Below are 17,862 nucleotides of genomic sequence, written 5' to 3'. Positions count from 1 at the left end.
CCTGCGGACTGAGGGGTCCCGGGTTCGATTCCGGTCAAGGGCATGTACCTGGGTTGCGGGCACATCCCCAGTGGGAAATGTGCAGGAGGCAGCTGATCGATGTTTCTCTCTCATCGATGTTTCTAACTCTCTATCTCTCTCCCTTCCTCTCTGTAAAAAATCAATAAAATATATATTTAAAAAAAAAAAAAACAAAAACGTAGTATATACAAATATGTTTCTATTTATTGGTTTTAGTCTCAAATGGATGAAAAATATCAATCTCAGTAAATACTAAATAAAAAATTGATTCATAACGTTTTAAAATAAGTTTTAGTATTCTAACAAATATCAGAGAATTCACAAATGTTGAAATATTATACCACTTCATTTTAAATAAACCCTGCTTTAGTAAATAAGAAAATGTCCAAATTCCTAATCAAAATTTATAATGAAGAAACCAAGACAGAAATTTTAAAATGAAGTATCATGTCCCATAAAACTTATAAGCTAATAAATCAAAGCAGTTCTATGGAATTTACTAAAGCATTTGATTCTACAGAAAAAATTTTCAGTCTTAATTAGATGAGCACCATTCATCATGGCAATCTTAAGATAATTTCTTCTAGTTCAAAAAAGGTTTTCTGCATGTTTATATAACCACATATATGAATGATATGTTTTATATATATCAGGCACAGTGGAAGAGATTACAGATATAAAGAAGATTAACACAGATCCATGCTCCCAAGTATGTTAGTTTAGTGGGAGACATAAGCAAGAATTTCCATCGATATGGTTATGCTGCGACTTCAGACATAACTAGGTGGTTTATGAAAGTTTGACAAACTTAACAGTAAGTCAGAAAGCTCATTTTTAAAAATATTTAATTAAATTTAAATTGTTCTGAGGAAGCCAGCTCTGTTCCTAACCTGTCATTTTCATTTTTTTATTAATTGGAATAAATAATTTAGATAGAAAACATGTATAAAAAACATGCTTCACTTTTGATTGTAATACTTACATTATCAAATCCTCCAAGTTTGTGTACAAGTCTGAATAACTTAAAGAGATTCAAATTTCTATATCCAAGTACAGGTCGTTTGTTAATAGGTGTGCCTATTAAGGAAAACACAAAATATATTAAAATCGCACTGCATTTTTGTATTTAAAATTTCCAAAGATTCAAATACAGTGCAAAGGGTGTGTGCGTACACGCACACAGAAAGTGGGACAAAAGTAGTTTTACAGTTGTGAGTATAAACAGTTTATTCTTATGTGATTATTTATTAATTTATTGCACTTTCCATACGAACAACTGTAAACCTATTTTTGTCCTACCCTGCATATATAGGGGGGGGGAAATGCTGTTCATTAAAAACATTTCCTGTTGCCCTAGCTGGTTTGGCTCAGTGGATAGAGCGTCAGCCTGCGGACTGAAAGGTCCCAGGTTTGATTCCAATCAAGAGCAAATACCCAGGTTGCAGGCTCGATCCCCAGTAGGGGGCGTGAAGGAGGCAGCCAATCAATGATTCTCATCATTGATGTTTCTCTCTCTCTCTCTCCTTTGCTCTCTAAAATCAATAAAAAATAAAAAACAAAAAACATGTCTTCTACTTAAGCCCATTTCATTAAAATGTTTCCCCTCTTACCAGGTTGTTGAAACCTTATATGATTTCATTCTACTTTTATTCCCCTTATGAGTTAAAGAATAAATACCAAAGAAAGCACAATTTTAAAAATCAGGGAAACAAGGTTTGGTAAAACTGTTGAAATGATGGGCAACTGCTTAACATTGAGAGTTATCTTTATGATAACTTCTTTGCATTTTAAAGATTGATTTTTTTTTTTATTGATGAGAGAGAGAGAGAGACATTGATTTGTTGCTCCACTTACTTATGCATTCATTGGTTGATTCTTGTATGTGCCCTGACACAGGACTGAACCTATAACCTTGGCAGAAAGGACAACACTCAAACCAACTGAGCTACCCAGCCAGGGCTTACTTTCTTTGCATTTTACTAAATTACTACTTCTCAAAATGATTCTAGAGCAGTGGTTCTCAACCTTCTGGCCCTTTAAATACAGTTCCTCATGTTGTGACCCAACCATAAAATTATTTTCGTTGCTACTTCATAACTGTCATGTTGCTACTGTTATGAATCGTCATGTAAATATCTGATATGCAGGATGGTCTTAGGCAACCCCTGTGAAAGGGTCGTTCAACCGCCAAAGGGGTCTCGACCCACAGGTTGAGAACCGCTGTTCTAGAGTAAAGCTATATTTTCTTTCATTCTAATACGGAAAAAAGTAGGGCAAGGACACAAACTATCATGCCTTTAGAAAATGGTAGAGGAAATAAAAGAACAAAGCTACACAACCTATGGCCCTTTCCAAATAATATGACTGGCATAATCATATTTTATCACTGTTCTAATATTAGACTTTATTCATCACTTTTTATTTATGTTACATAAAAGCCTAAGAAATAGCCTACCTTCTTAGGCCAAGCCTCCATTTATACAAAGAAATAACACAGGAACCAAGGACAATGTATATTCTATAAAAAAATAACTACATTATAGTAGCCACTATCATTTATGAAAGCAAAAGACAAACAGCCAGCTTCTACTCATCAGCAAGCAAACGGAGATTTAAAAGTAATTAGAGTAAAGTGGCATTTCCAAATCCTATTCAATCATGTCCTTCTCCTCAAGCTAGAGAGCTTTCTGCTTCTCCCATCTCCTTTCCCTTGCTCGCATCTTTCCGGGAAAGGAGAAACTACACTCTGAGCAGATGAGCAAGAAGGTAACAGTCCAATAGTTCCTGGAGAACTGGGTTACCATCAAAGGTCAGCACCTGTTCCTCTTTCCCCCAACCCCTGCATTTACGTAACAACACTAGGCAGGTTCAGTGAGGTAAGCCAAGGTTCACCTTGGAATACTGTCACACTTCTTTACTTCTGGCTCTCTGTGTCTGGCTTCATTCTCTTAGTTGTGAGGCTGAGCCTTTATAAAAAGACTTAGGGTCCGTCTTAGAGTGTAGTCACATGGTGCGCGCACACACACACGTATGTCAAACAGTGGTTCTGGAGGAGGCCTTTTCCTAGTGGCATCTATGTAGGTGCGATTACAATGTTGCTACTTTGATTCCCACTCTGCTACTGCTCCCTAGCATCAGAGTTCTTTGGTATAAGAGTGCTGATGGGAGTGAAGAAACGACAGAACAGAACACAGGCATTTCTGGGCCCACGGCCATGTATCTATCAAAACTCTGTCAAATTCCTCATTCCACTTTCCATGGGACAGACACTATGCTAGGTGCTGGTGATATTGGCAACCAAAAAGATAGCCATGATTACCAGGAATAGGAAGCTTAATGAACAGAATTATTATTTTTAAAATATTAACTATATATCGGATACCTACAACATTAATTAAAAAAAAAACACACTCACCTCTATCCTCCATGAATTTGTACAGCTGCTGAAGAAAGTTTTCTCTTTCTTCTGGAAATGGTTCTATTTCTTCCTGTTTTAGTCACAGAAGAATAGAATATTATTTTGCTCAGTTAAGCATTGAATAAAACAAGCAGATTTCCTACCAACAGCAAAGACTAATACTCACTAGAATATTTCAAAAGCTTTTTATCAAATACAAATTATTTCTTAATACTAAGCTGTTCGAACCCAGAAAATTCTAGACATTTTGTGCTTTACAGAGGAATATGTCCTAAAAGGTATTTCCAAAGTGACAATCCCAACTGTAAATTCTCATATAAGAAAAGAGACTACAAAGACGGTTCACCAGCTTTTGGTTTATCCCGTGTAAGAGATCAATTCTTTAAATCAGGGTCACAGGCTCAAGAAGACCTACTCTCACTTCTATGAAATTGGGTCAGGGTTTAATTTAACATCAAAACTGACTCGATTATTGCTCCTCATAGAGCTGTACAAGTGTGGGTCCCAGTAGCTGTAACTACAAGTGTCCATCATTACACACAGCCCCACTGTGGAGTACTGCAAGCGTGTCAAATCGGTAAAGTGGGGAACAAACTTGATCTACAATACCTGAAGATTCAGACTTAGGGAAATCTTCAAGTAATAAAATAGTTCCCCGATTTATCAATTACAAGGGAGGGACTAGCTTCTTGCTGCTGTGGCCAGGGGCTGTGGCAGTGGGGAGCTGGTCCTGAAGCAACCTGCAAGGAGCAGGGTAGTAGGTGAGAGGGAGGAACTCATCAATTCAGTGACTATCATCCATTCACAAACACTTTATGAGCACCAGTCGGTGGACGCACTAGGTCAGGTGCTGAATCAATGAAAGAAAAATAAGCAATGACTAAGAGTAACTGCAGAGCAAGTGGTCCGAACTATACACCAAGGCTACAGTTACTCTGGCTGAGGCCAATGTATCTCTCATAGTAAAGGTGGGAGCATACTTTTCTATTGATGGTCTAAATAAATCTCTTTAATTTTTAAAACTGTGTCTAATGCCATTGTTTAAATGAGATGTTACCCCTTTATATTAAACGCTAGCAGAGCCGAGGAAGGCCAGTTAAAAACAAAAACTCACGTGGATAAATTACTAGGCTTGCTAGCTGGGCACAGGAGAATAAATGACAATTATTAACTTGTTTAGGATAAATCTGTGTTTCTCAATTTAAAGATGGTCCATATATGCTGTGTGTCGGTAAAGTAGTCAGATGTAAGTCTAAGGAAATCTATTTTCTAGATATCACCTAATGTTCCCATGGTACAATATTTGACTTTCATAAACTGCCAAATTAATTCCTGTTGCAAAATTTTTAAGTCAAGTTTATATATGACACAAAAAAATGTTTAAACTGGAAACCAGATTTGCTTTCACAAAAACACAAATCCAAGCACCAACCGTTTGGTAATTAACATTTACTGATCATCTGTTACATGTTACACACTGTGTCAGACACTGTGAATATAATAAGTACAGGGAAGACAAGGTCCCTACCCTTGAGGAGCTTATAGATTAGTAGGGGAATTAAGAAACAGACATAAACCAATGTACTTATGTACATTGACAAAATATGTACACGGACCATATAGACTAGCAAACGGAGTGATTAACTTTCCTGAGGTGAGAAAGGTGATGGTTTACAGGTTTCCCCTTACAATGGTGACATATGTCGGGTTTGAAAACTGAACAGGAGGGTGCCAGGCTGACTGGGGGAGGGAAGGGCACTGTCGGGTAGAGTATGTGCAAAGGTGAGTAGTAAAAGGTATATAATTTGATATTGCTATAGCATAAAGTTCCAAGTTGGGGGTGGGGGAAAAGAGAGCATACCAAGAAAAGTAATGAAAAAAAGAAGGCAGGGGTTGGATTATAAAGGAGGACCTATAAGTGAAGCTTGATTTTTAGAGCGATAAGAAGCTACTGAAAAGGTTTTAACAAGGGACTAATTACTCATTTAGCATTTTAAATAGAATGCAGTGGGAGAGAAGACTGAAACCAGGGACACGTTTACACCGCACATTGTCACTATAGATTATCATATCACAAAACAACCCTGTGCCAATAACAGTTATGTGGCAGAATTTCATAACTTACCTAAAATATTACATATTGACATGAATTTAGTTTCCTGAAAACATTAAATACAATTCATTTCACGATCATATATACTAGCCTTCGCTATCTGTACCTCTCACCCAATAACTTTTATAAAGTCGCTCAACAAACCATGAAAGAGTACCATCGTTCAATGTCACTAGTGATATCATGGACATCTTGGTACTTGTCGCTGCTAGACCTAAAGTACTAGCTACAACAAAATCTAAAACTTCAGCTTCTTTATCTATATGAATTCAGATGTCTTATTTATGATCTTATCAGAACTACACATCCACTTATGTTAGATAAAATCATTTAAGATTCTCATTAACCTTTACTTTTTTACTTATTCTTTTAATACTAGGTGGAATATGTATTTTGTACTTTTCTAGGTATTTCAATAAAATACACAGATGTAAACACTGTATGAGGTGACAGCTATCTACACGACAGTGAAAAGCATGTGAAAGTTTTGCTATGTTAGATGGGTATTTCCTTAATCATCGGTTAAACCGAAAGCACAGTAAAATTAGGAAACATTTCTGAGTTATTGGGATATCTATAGTTAGTTTTATTTTCACAAGACCCTATTTCTATTTTAAGGTAAGCAAGCAAACTACTTGATTACGATGAGTATCACAAATACAATTTCATTATGAAATATTTCTAAGACTAAAAGTATTCAAGTAATTAATGACTTATGCGCCAAATTCTAACTCGAACACCCAACTGTAATTTTAATGTAAAGGCCTCAGCTGTTTCACTTACCTCCTCCTCACTGCTGTTATCCTCCTTTTCTTTCTCATCCTCCTCCTCCTCTTCCTCCTCCTCTGCCTCACTGCTGGAGCTGTCTTCTTTCAATTCCGTCTTCCAGTTAGCGGGAATAGTTCTACTTCTGTGAAACTCTAGTGCCTGATCAAAGGCTGGAAAGAGACCATAAACTAGTGAACTGGAGAAAGAAGACAACTGACTTGTCTACAGATAGTAAACAAATAAAGAAATGAAGACCACTGTGTAAATACCGCTGACAGTTATGAGTGCCTGCTGTGTGCCAGGCACTGAGCTGACCGCTTTTCTGTGTAGCTGCTCATTTAATCCTCTCAGTCTTAAGCATCAGGCAGCCATTTTTATACATGACAAAACTGCTACTATTGGGAGGGGATCTAGGTCTTAACAAATACAAAAGAGCAGTTTTCTTCTTTTAAATAAAAATTAAGCATGTCTGATAAAAACATACTTAAGTTAGGTAAATCTGTAATCGTTTACCCAACAAATGACAATTAAATAGAATCACATGCCCGCCAGAACCATTGTAATGAACATACAATACCTGAAAATATAAATATTTTCTCTAGATCGCTAAACTTGAATTATATTAACAATTAACTTCAATTAAAATTAGCTATGCAGTAATTCTCATTTTACAATACATGGAAATCAATTTTAAACCATAAATTCTTGATGATTTTTAACTAGTCTACACAACATATTATTAGATTTGATGAATATAGGCCAAGTGAAAATAAGCAGCTATATACAATGGCAAAAATCTAGTAAGAAATGCAATTACAGCATTTAATATAACCACTGAATAATATAATATAATATAATATAATATAATATAATATAATATAATATAATAAATACTAGGGGCCCAGTGCACAAAATTTGTGCACTGGTAGGGTCCCTAGCGGCTACTGGCTGCTGGCTGCTGGCCAGGTACTTCCTCCCTCCGCCTGGGCAGCCCCGCCCCCTGGTTGAACTCCCAGATGAACTCTCAGTCAAGGGGACAATTTGCATACTATGCTTTTATTATATAGGATAACTATTATTATGGTATGAGAAATGCCAAATCAAAATTACTTTGATTCCTGTTTCTACCATCCTCAGGAACTAACATTTTATTTAGAGGCAAAAGCCAGACTATAGCAATAGCTGCTGATATAGTTCTTTCACACTTTAAATAATATTAAGCTGAAAAAAAGAAAAAGAAAACTATGATAACAAAAGACACGTGGGTTTACAAAACACAATGTCACAGAAAGCTAAGTATAACTTTAAAGGCAATTTTAAAAAAATATCCTTTTTAAAAATGTATTATTGAAAGTATTACAGACGTCCCCTTTCTCCCCCCTTGACCTCCACTCGAACCTATCCCCCTTTACCACACTACTGTGTCCATGGCTATGCTTATATGCACACAAATTCGTTGGTTAATCTCTACCCACCAACCCACCCCAACCTAAGAAAACGTAATCTCCAAAAATACTATCAGTTTTTTTAATTAACAATTTATTTCCAGATTACCCTTACCTTGTTTTAAAACAGCATCAGGCTTTGGTGCAGTATCACTAGTAATTTCATGGACATCCTTTCTTGGTACTGAAGTACTGTATTATTTTTTTCAATTTTAAAGAAAAAGCAAACACAAAAATACAACAGAAATTAATTAAGAGCCTAATTACACACCACAGAAAGCTACTGAAAATATGGGAATACTGACATTTACACAAGGGTGCAAGTTACAGATAAAATGTTAATACATGTAATCATCTACAAAAGGACCCCACCTTTAATAGAGACATTTTATAAACAAGGTATTCTCAAATTATCAAGGGCCCCTGGCTAAAAGCAATGAAATACTAAATGAAAAGTACTTAAATACTAAAAATAACAACAGATAAAAATGTTTGGGTGGCAGAATGCATCAATCCAATAAATAAGAAGTCAAACAATAAGAACCTGCCATTATCTTGGAATAATCATAGGAAATTACTAAATTTAATACTGGAAGAAAATGTACTAGTTTATAATGTGAATGTTCTTTTAACAAAATTTTAACTGGATTTTAGACTAAAGTCCTCAACTATAAAGAGGGATCAGATATAAGCATCTATAAGAGGTTCTACCATATATGTCATATATATTTCCTGTTTGACACTGATCAACGATTATTCATCTTTCCTGCATTTGGTTAGTTTCAGTCAAACCACAAAGCCTGAAAACTATTCCAAATACAAGTTTCAGCTTGCCTATTTCTTTTAAGCTTTTATTTTTAAAATCTCATATACAAAAGTAGACCAAATAGTGCAATGACCTCCCACATATCCATCACCCAACTACAATAATCATTAACTCATCATCACTGCTTCATTTATACCCCTACCTACTCCCTCCTACCTGAGCTCGATTATTTTGAAGCAAATCCCAGACATATAATTTCATTATGGAGCTTCAAAATTCTTTTAAAAAATATAATTATACCATTATCACACATTTAAAAACTAGTAATTTCTTAATATCATCAAACCAGTATTCAATTTCAGTGTTCAAATTTCTCTCATTATCTCCATTTAGTTCACATGGTTTTCATAGATTGTTTTTAAAAATCACTTTTTAGAACTTGAAAACCCAAACACCAATCTTAAAATATGATCATCCTTTAAAGATATAGTCATCCTTTAAGGCAGAGTGTAAAAGATATGGCTTTTCTGGTCACACAATTCTTAAAGGGGAAAAAAAAATAGAAATTTGTAACTCAGTTCTAAGAAAGTTCTACATGAAAAATATCTTTCTTAACACTTAAGATACAATTTAAGAGTCCTAATTAAACATTCAAGAACCATAAATGTATCCACTAGTATATCAATCAAGGGTTAGATATGGAAGATATATCAAATTTGCCTCAACAAATCACCAGCTATTACACAGGCAAAATTGACAAATTAGACAATACTGAGAGTGTAGTTTGCAAAGACCATCATGAACAAGGAAAGACATACTACTACACTTACTAGTAACATGAAAAATGATACTTTGAAACTTTCTGAATGGCGAAAAGTAAAAGGGTAATGTCACTGGAAAGAACTTTATCATTTACCATTCTAATGTGGAAAAATGGCATATTTTTCATAACAAGTGAGTTATACTTACAATTTGCCATCCTTGAAAGATCGAACAAGAATATTATCTTTCTTCACAGCAATTTCATCACTACAATCAGGACAAACCACCTTTATAAAAAAAGGGTGAAATTATGGTTAGTAAATACACATTTACGGATAGTTACATTAGAACCAATTATTTAAATCCTTTTTGAAAGAAGTTTTTCAGCTTAGTTTAAAAACTAAATTTAATTTTAGGGCAAACAGGTACACACATGTGGACACAGTCACCCGTAATTTTCAATTTATATCCTACATCTTCCCAGGCCTACGGCTCCCCCACTGCCTCTGGCACAGGCTCGGGCTGCGAGCAGAAGCGTGGCTCTGACTAGACTGAAGCTGGAGACCGCGTCCTATCAGAAGTGGAGAGCGGAATGGAGGGGAGCTAGCGTCTTAGCGAGGGTGGGCACCCCGGTAAGAGAAGGGCAGGCCCCAACATGGGATCAGGTATTAAAACCTTCATCAGGACAGTCTCCATCCTTAAAAAAAGCTAGGGACGGGGTTCTGTATTATTTACTGTTAAATATGTATTTAAAACACATTACATTTCTTTGTAATACTACCCACTCTAAAAAGTAAACACTTCAAAGTGGGTACCTTTCTGGAGTCCGTGTAAGATTTCCTACTAACATTAAAAGATTTCTTTTATTTGAAATAGCCTCAGCTGTTATTTAGTGAGGATAAAGCATGTTTTCCCAAAGGCAGTGCCAATGTAAGAGGCCTATGAATTTTGCCTTTCTTAAATGACTTCAAGAGTTCTTTGTACTCGGAGGCAATTTTGAAAGTTAATCTTTCTCTGAACGAAATGATGCTAAAACCATTTCCCCATTTTGCACCTATGAAAATCACTAAGACAAGCAGCTGTGGTTTTTTCATGAACTTATGTAGTTGAAAATGAAACTCGTTTAATTGAAGTTACTCACCAATGCAGGAAAACATAGTGCTTTCTTTTTATCCAAACTAACGTAATCTACACAAACAACTTTGCCTAGCAGCTCATCAATCTGCTTCCTGTCGTCCTCATCTTCATCACTGGAGGATGAAGAAGACTCTTCCTCTGGTCTAGGGAAATAAACAGTAAGAAATTTCACTTATCTTCACCAAGAAGAAGCAGACCAAGCTGATAAATACAGACATTCCAGAAATCTTTTCCCATTTCCTAATGTCCACAGAACGGCTAATTTAAAAATTAAGTTCCTAAATTTCTAAAGAATACCAACATAAAAGGAATATCACTAGAGAAAAATACATCATTTTCCTAAAGATATTTCCCATTTATTTAGTGCTATTTTAAACAATTAAGGGAAAGTTCAGAACAGACTAACATTGGTCCCCAAATTCTCAAAAAGCTGAAGGCCCCATATAAAATACCCCCATGCTATACATAGTAAAATATATTAGATCCTACATTCAGATTAAAGGAGTTATAGACAGTAATTTTACACTCTCAGTACAAAGCTAATTTTACAAGAAGGCAGGCAGATCTTTATTACTGGGGGTCAGGGGAGAGAGAGGAGACAATCTGGTAAGAGATCATCACTGTTATTCTCAGTATCAAATATGCACAAATAATCATAAAATGCACAATATGATTCTTTTGTATTGTTAAAAATTCCTTCCAGTTACATTGTATATTGAACTAGTAACTTAGAAAGACATTAGAAAAGGAATCTAAAACCGTCTATTTGATATTAGACAAAAGTAGAGTAAAAAATACTACTAAAAAGGAAAAAAGAAACACAAAACAAAACAAAAAATTCTGCTGAATCTGCTTCAGAGAAAGCCCACAATCAGGTTGTGGGCTCGATCCCCAGTAAGGGGATCCTTTCATTCCTGTGTTCCTTAGATTAGTTACTTATTGTATCTGCAGCCAATTTCCCCAATTTTTAATAAGGATAAAACTAATACCTATTTTCATGGGTTTGCTATAATATGAGAGCTATGCTCACCCAATTTCTGTCTCCAAAGCATAGCCACAATTAGAATGCTGGCCCGTTCCATTTTGACTACAGTATCCCCATACATGTAGGGAGTAATAAGAGGTAGATACCCAGCTGCTAAGGTTGGCTGAACATGGAGAACCTCAAGGACCCATGCTAAGGAGTCTGAAATTACTATTAGATCTAAAATTACTATTAGATTCAGTTAGCATTTTGAAATTACAATTTAAAATTAGTAACTATTAGAGCAACACTAGGAGAAATGAATTCAGGTTTAACTAACAGTTATGAAAATGGACTTACATATGATTAGATCTTCTTCCTCTATTTGTTTTCTTCCCTATGACTGGAGTGCCAAAATGTTCAGGGTTGGTGAGTGGGAGCTGGTCTAGAGTCTGTGGGTAAGAACATAAACCCAGAAAAAGTTATTACATTGCAAGTCTAGTGATTTAATAAATAATATAAATGTCCCCCAAAAAACACTGTTCTAAATAGTGACTAGAAAAAAAATTATGGTTGGGCCCCTCTGGGCATTAATTTTTATTGACTGGGGAGGGGGTAGAGACTATAGCACTATTTATAACCATACGATCATTTAAAAATTCTGAGTAGCAAGCTACAGATTTACAAAACGTTGTGAACTTTCCCTTCTTAGTAACTGAATAACACATTTTAATTTTAGAGCATGGATTTGGTATTAGAAAGTGCTGGTTTAAGAACCAGCTCTAACCATGTTTCATTATCTGTAAGTAAAAGAAAATAATGGTTTCTACTTCATAATGTAAATGTAATAATGTATGTAAAGCTCTGAAAAATGCTTTATATTTCCCTAAGAAATATAAGCACTTCATTTATTCATTCAACAAACATTTAGTCAGTTCCTACTCTGTGGGCACTGTTCTAGGCACTGGGAACCAAGTGGCAAACAAGACACAAAATCCCTGCCCTCCTGACACATTCCAATGAGAAAGGCAGACAATAATAGACCAATAGTCAAGCACATACACATATTTTAAAGTCAGCGAACAGTATGTGCTATAAAGAAAATGAAACCAACCTAAAACAATTAAGAGGGATGAAAGGGACAATTTTAGAAAGGGCAGCCAGGCAAGGCTTCTTTAAGGAGGCTGCAATTATGTCAGCTACTAGCAATAGTAGTTCTGGATTGCTTGTATAACTACATTATTTTCATGATGATGGGGTTCAAGTGGGCTACAAATCAGACCTCTCTTTCCTATAATCATTTACATGACAAAAAAGAATACTCAAACACAAGGCCTCAAGCAGGCTTCACAGATTGTATTATAATGGTATTATGTTTTGATGAATTTTCCTAATTAACATGTAAGTTGCTTGATTTGAGAAAGCAAACTCTGCTCCCCCCGATACAAACTATTAGGAGATGTTCATCTGTTAAATGGTCACTTACTTCACTTTCAGCAAAATGTCTCTCTCCTTTCAGGCACAGCGAGGACCGTCTCAGCGTCTTCTCATCTCCATCATCAAAAACTAGGAGAGGAGGTAAAAACGGAAACTGCTGAAGAGTTTTTCAAAGATTAACAAGATAATTAAATTATTTAATTTTCCGAGCAGAAATAGAGCTATTTATTGTTTTAAATATTACATTCAAAATTCACGTCACATTTTATGTTTTCTAATAAACAACTTCAAACATTGAGTATCTTTTCCAATTTCTAGCAAAAAAGAAACAATGGACCTTAAATGAAAAAAACCTTCTTCCCTCAAACAGAAAACACCAAATAAAAATGTTAGCATTGCAGCATGAAACTATTTAAACGCTATTACCCCTTCTCAAGGTGGTAAAGGAAAAGCAAGATTTCCTGCTGGTAAAAACCTACAGATTTAGCTAAGAAACAGAAAGAGTACAAACTGATATATTCAGACTGCCATTAAAGAAGTACTCTATTTTTATTTAAAGCAGGGTTTCTCAGTCACAGCTCTACTAACATTTGGACCAGATAATCCTCTTCCATTGCGGGGGAGCTGTCCTGTGCACTGTAGATATTGAACAGCAACCTTGGCCACTAGATGCCATCAGCACCCCCTTCCAGCTGTGATAACCAAAAATATCTCCGGGCATTGCCAAATGTTCCCTGAGTGATGAACTTGCTCCCAGTTGAAAACTACTTATTTAAAGTACTAAAATGCCCCACCAAATTTACTGTAAGTTTATATATATACAGAATATACGTATATTTTGTGACATAGTAAAGATACAAGTAAAACAATGAGAAAAGTACTTGCAAACTAAAGCAGCAAGTATTCAGAATATAAAAAGAACTCACAAACTAAAAATAATAAGGAAAAGATAACAGCCCGGCCGGTGTGACTCAACAAGATAAATATACTTAAATGTACACTTAAAAATGGTTAGAATGGCCCTGGCTGGGTGGCTCAGTTGCTTGGAGCATCGTCCCATACACCAAAAGGTTGCAGGTTCAATACTCGGTCAGGGCTAATATGGGAGGCAACCAATCGATGTTTCTTTCTCTCTCTCTCTCTCTCCTTCCTCTCTCTAAAATCAATAAACATATCCTAGGCTGATGATAAAAAAAAAATGGTTAAGATGGAAAAAGAAATTTCTCTGAGATACACTTTGAAATGAAAAATTGCTAGAAATCCAATGCTATAATATGCATAACTAAATAATTTCAAATAATATGTTATGCACATATCAATAAAACCAATTTTTTAATCTGGAAAGATAACCATTAACAGTTATATCGTCTATGGCACTGGGGAGAAAGTAAATCAAGGAAACTTTGCTTTAGTTGTATTATCTTTGAAAAAACTTCTTTAAAAGATGGATTCCCTTGCCCTAACCGGTTTGGCTTAGTGGATAGAGCATCGGCCTGAGGACTCAAGGATCCCGGGTTCTATTCCGGTCAAGGGCATGTACCTTGGTTGCGGGCACATCCCCAGTGGGAAATGTGCAGGAGGCAGCTGATCGATGTTTCTCTCTCATTGATGTTTCTAACTCTCTATCCCTCTCCCTTGCTCTCTGTAAAAAATCAATAAAATATACTAAAAAAAAAAAAAAAGATGGATTCCCTTACCTACAGTATACCAACTCGCGTCTGTTAATTTATTGATGACAGCTTCCTGATATGTACCATCGAGATTCTTCACTTCCACAATAGCTCCAACCTAAAGTATTTTTAAAAGTTAGAAAAACTTTTTAGAAGGTAAGTGAACAAACCAAAAACTGGCTTTATTTATTTTTTTAATTGAGTGCACGGTAGAAAGAATAAAATTACTGATTTGTGTTGCGGTACCAGCAGTTTTACCACTACTGTTTCTGTACCATCAGTGAAAGTGTCAACATAGTAAAAAGGCGAATACTATCTAAGAATTATTATGAAAACAGTTGTGCCCGTTTTCCCTTAAAAGGGTCTTAAGAACCCCCAGGAGTCCTCAGATCTCACTTTGAGAACTGGAACCACCATCTGTGAAACTGACTGTCCGTGCCCCATATAACCACTCCTCTTTGAAGGCGGTGGAGGAAGGGGAGAAAAATTAAGGAATAGGCTCTGAAGTCTCCTTAAGAGTTAAAATGTAACACTAATGACAATCATTTAAAAGTTTCCATTTGAGCCCTAACCGGTTTTGCTCAGTGGCTAGAGCGTCGGCCTGCGGACTCAAGGGTCCCGGGTTCGATTCTAGTCAAGGACATGTACCTTGGTTGCAGGCACATCCCCAGTGGGGAGTGTGCAGGAGGCAGCTGATCGATGTTTCTAACTCCCTATCTCTCTCCCTTCCTCTCTGTAAAAAATCAATAAAATATATATTTTTTTAAAAGTTCCCATTTGATCAAGAAAATACTGAGTTATATTTACATGGTCTTTAAAACTGCAGCAAACTTAAAAACTTCTACACAGGAAAGGAAACTATCAAGAAAATGAAAACGCAACCTACTGAATGGGAAAAGTATTTGAAAATCATTAATCTGATAAAGGGTTAATATCTAAAATATATAAAGAACTCATCCAATTCAATATCAAAACAAACTATCTGATTAGAAAAATGAGCAGAGTGTCGAGCCAGTGTTGCTCAGTGGATGAGCGTCCACTTATGAACCAGGAGGTCAGGGTTCAATTCCCAGTCACGGTTCAATTCCCAGCCACATGCCCAGGTGGCAGGCTCCATCCCCAGTAAGGGGGTGTGCAGGAGGCAGCCGATCCATGATTCTCACTCATCATTTTCTCTATTAATCTATTTAGAGAGCAATACATATTTATCAATTCAACAACAAGATAGTCAATGAATTAAAAAGAAATGACCGGGTATAATTTTAATCATTTACCACTGAAGCATCGGAATTAATAATGAATAAATAAATGAATTACCTTTAGTGGGCCCTTTATGTGGTCATCCTGAACTTCCACTGTTGAAGAATCATGCCTAAATGTTACCTAGAGATTATAAATTTAATTAGACACATGCACACACACACAACACCAAGTCTATAGTAAGGTGGCCCTCAGTATACTGCCCTGACCGAGTGGCTCAGTGGGTTCAAGTGTCGTTGTATAACCAAAAGGTGATGGGTTTGATTCCCTGTCAGGGCACATACCTAGGTTATGGGTTTGATCCCCGGTAGGGGTTTCTGTGGGAGGCAGCGACTGATGTTTCTCTCTCACATCAGTGTTTCTCTCTATCTCTTTTTCCTCTCTTTAAAATCAATAAAAACCATATTCTGCCCTGCTTGGTGTGGCTCCGTTGGTTGGAGCATCATCCCGTGCAGCAAAAGATGGCAGGTTCCATCCCCAGTTGGGGTGCATGCAAAGGCAGCCAATCAATGTTTCTCTCTAACACAGATGTTTCTCTCTCTCTCTTCCTTCCTCCCTCTCTCTAAAATCAATTTTTTAAAAAAAATCCTTGGGTTTAAAATATGTGTGTGTGTAAGAGAGAGGGTGTATATATATATATATATATATATATATATATATATATATATATCCCATCTATATTTAATCTAACCTTCATTCCAATTAAAATACTTCTAAATCACAAATAATGATTTTCTCCCAGGTATTTTCATAGCCATTACTCCTAGAAACTAAACTCATCTTGCAGGAGAAAGTTATTAAATATACTCACCCAAGTTTAAATAGTAAACACTGGACATATAATCTATAAAATCTACATAGACTGTACCTTGACTTTGACAAGTCTCTTTGCTGTCTTGATCTTGGCTTCACAGAAGGCTCCTCTGTACTTAGCACTCACATCAGTGCCCACTGTCAGATAGGGAGGCTCATCCAGGGCCTAAAAATGCAAACCAATTAGATTTAAGCTCTGATTCTTCCCACAGTCAGACCTCAGAATGGCAGAGCAAATTTGTTATAGCTATAAAAGCTGTGATAACTGACTATGTATTTGTTAACAAGTACAATCTGTAAAATACACTAATTTAAAGATAACTACAATATATATATCAAAGTCTACTTAAATGTACTAAATGTATATGATATAAAACATAAAGGCGTCTTTTTCTATTAAAATACACATGGTTCATAATATGAATTTGCTCAATCACAAATATATACCATTCCTTCACACCCCCTCCATCCACCATCCATTCAAATATCTATTTACTACATGACCATGAAAAAGCAGATTCTTAAAGCTCAAAGTCAGAGAAAATTTCTTCTTATAGGCTGTATCTTTACAAGCACCCAAATTCAGAATACCTAGACAACTTTTAGACAGAATGGCATAAAAGGGGCAGGAGGAATTCATGTATTCAAACTACAAAATCCAATCTGGGAAGCTTCCAATAAAACTTAGTCAAAATGTCTCCAATGCTTTAAGGCATGGGTTCACTGTTTGTTTATCCGTCAACCGTAACTAATATGTTAGGTTCCCCACTTGTTGATTTAGTTTTTAACAGTCCTAATGTAGCTGCTCTGACTTTTTACAATCAGGTATACTTGTACATAGGATCTGTATTTCTAAGGAGTTCTGCTTATATTAATCAAGTCCATAGCCAAAGAAAGATTATGTAAGTAGCTTTTCCCAAAGTGTTTCACGAGAAATACTAATATCCCAAGAAGCTCCACCAAAAAAAAAAAAAAAAGGAAGGAAAATTTGGGAAAACTGGTTTACTGAATGAATTCCCACTCTGCCTCATCATTTCCCAATCTGGTTTGTCCAAAGAACCTCTTATTTTTTCTTCCTATTAACGTCTATTACCTTCCCATTAACATCTATTACCATTACATTCCATAAAACGTAAGTGGGAAAATACAGTTATACAGCAACAAATAATGCAAAAATCATTTTCATTTGGATCTTAAAGTAAATTCACTCCTAACAGTTGTGGCTAGCATCTCCAAAAACATATTTATTTATTTATTTTTTAATTCTAATGCTATGTGCCTGGCTGGT

General features: G+C 35.8%; 1 protein-coding gene across 15 annotated transcripts in view; it reads right to left on the bottom strand.

Annotated features, from left to right (window-relative positions):
• Positions 1 to 17,862, bottom strand: part of ARID4B (AT-rich interaction domain 4B) — a 59,916-nt gene that overhangs the window by 27,303 nt on the left and 14,751 nt on the right. For all 15 annotated transcript variants that reach the window (XR_002826655.1, XR_002826656.1, XR_002826657.1 and 12 more), the window contains exons 3-13: positions 16,630 to 16,742; positions 15,819 to 15,884; positions 14,529 to 14,619; positions 12,881 to 12,960; positions 11,755 to 11,846; positions 10,435 to 10,573; positions 9,501 to 9,580; positions 7,881 to 7,957; positions 6,336 to 6,490; positions 3,437 to 3,509; positions 1,004 to 1,098 (exon numbers count right to left, since the gene is read on the bottom strand). Coding sequence is in view for 11 of the 15 variants with exons in the window: in XM_023745757.1 (XP_023601525.1) it covers positions 1,004 to 1,098; positions 3,437 to 3,509; positions 6,336 to 6,490; positions 7,881 to 7,957; positions 9,501 to 9,580; positions 10,435 to 10,573; positions 11,755 to 11,846; positions 12,881 to 12,960; positions 14,529 to 14,619; positions 15,819 to 15,884; positions 16,630 to 16,742 (1,061 nt within the window). In the remaining 4 variants the exon portion in view is untranslated. The remainder of the gene's footprint in view (positions 1 to 1,003; positions 1,099 to 3,436; positions 3,510 to 6,335; positions 6,491 to 7,880; positions 7,958 to 9,500; positions 9,581 to 10,434; positions 10,574 to 11,754; positions 11,847 to 12,880; positions 12,961 to 14,528; positions 14,620 to 15,818; positions 15,885 to 16,629; positions 16,743 to 17,862) is intronic.

Source organism: Myotis lucifugus, unplaced genomic scaffold, assembly GCF_000147115.1.
Source record: "Myotis lucifugus unplaced genomic scaffold, Myoluc2.0 scaffold_578, whole genome shotgun sequence".
Lineage (NCBI taxonomy): Eukaryota > Metazoa > Chordata > Mammalia > Chiroptera > Vespertilionidae > Myotis > Myotis lucifugus.
This window is presented reverse-complemented; position numbering and strand designations above follow the sequence as displayed.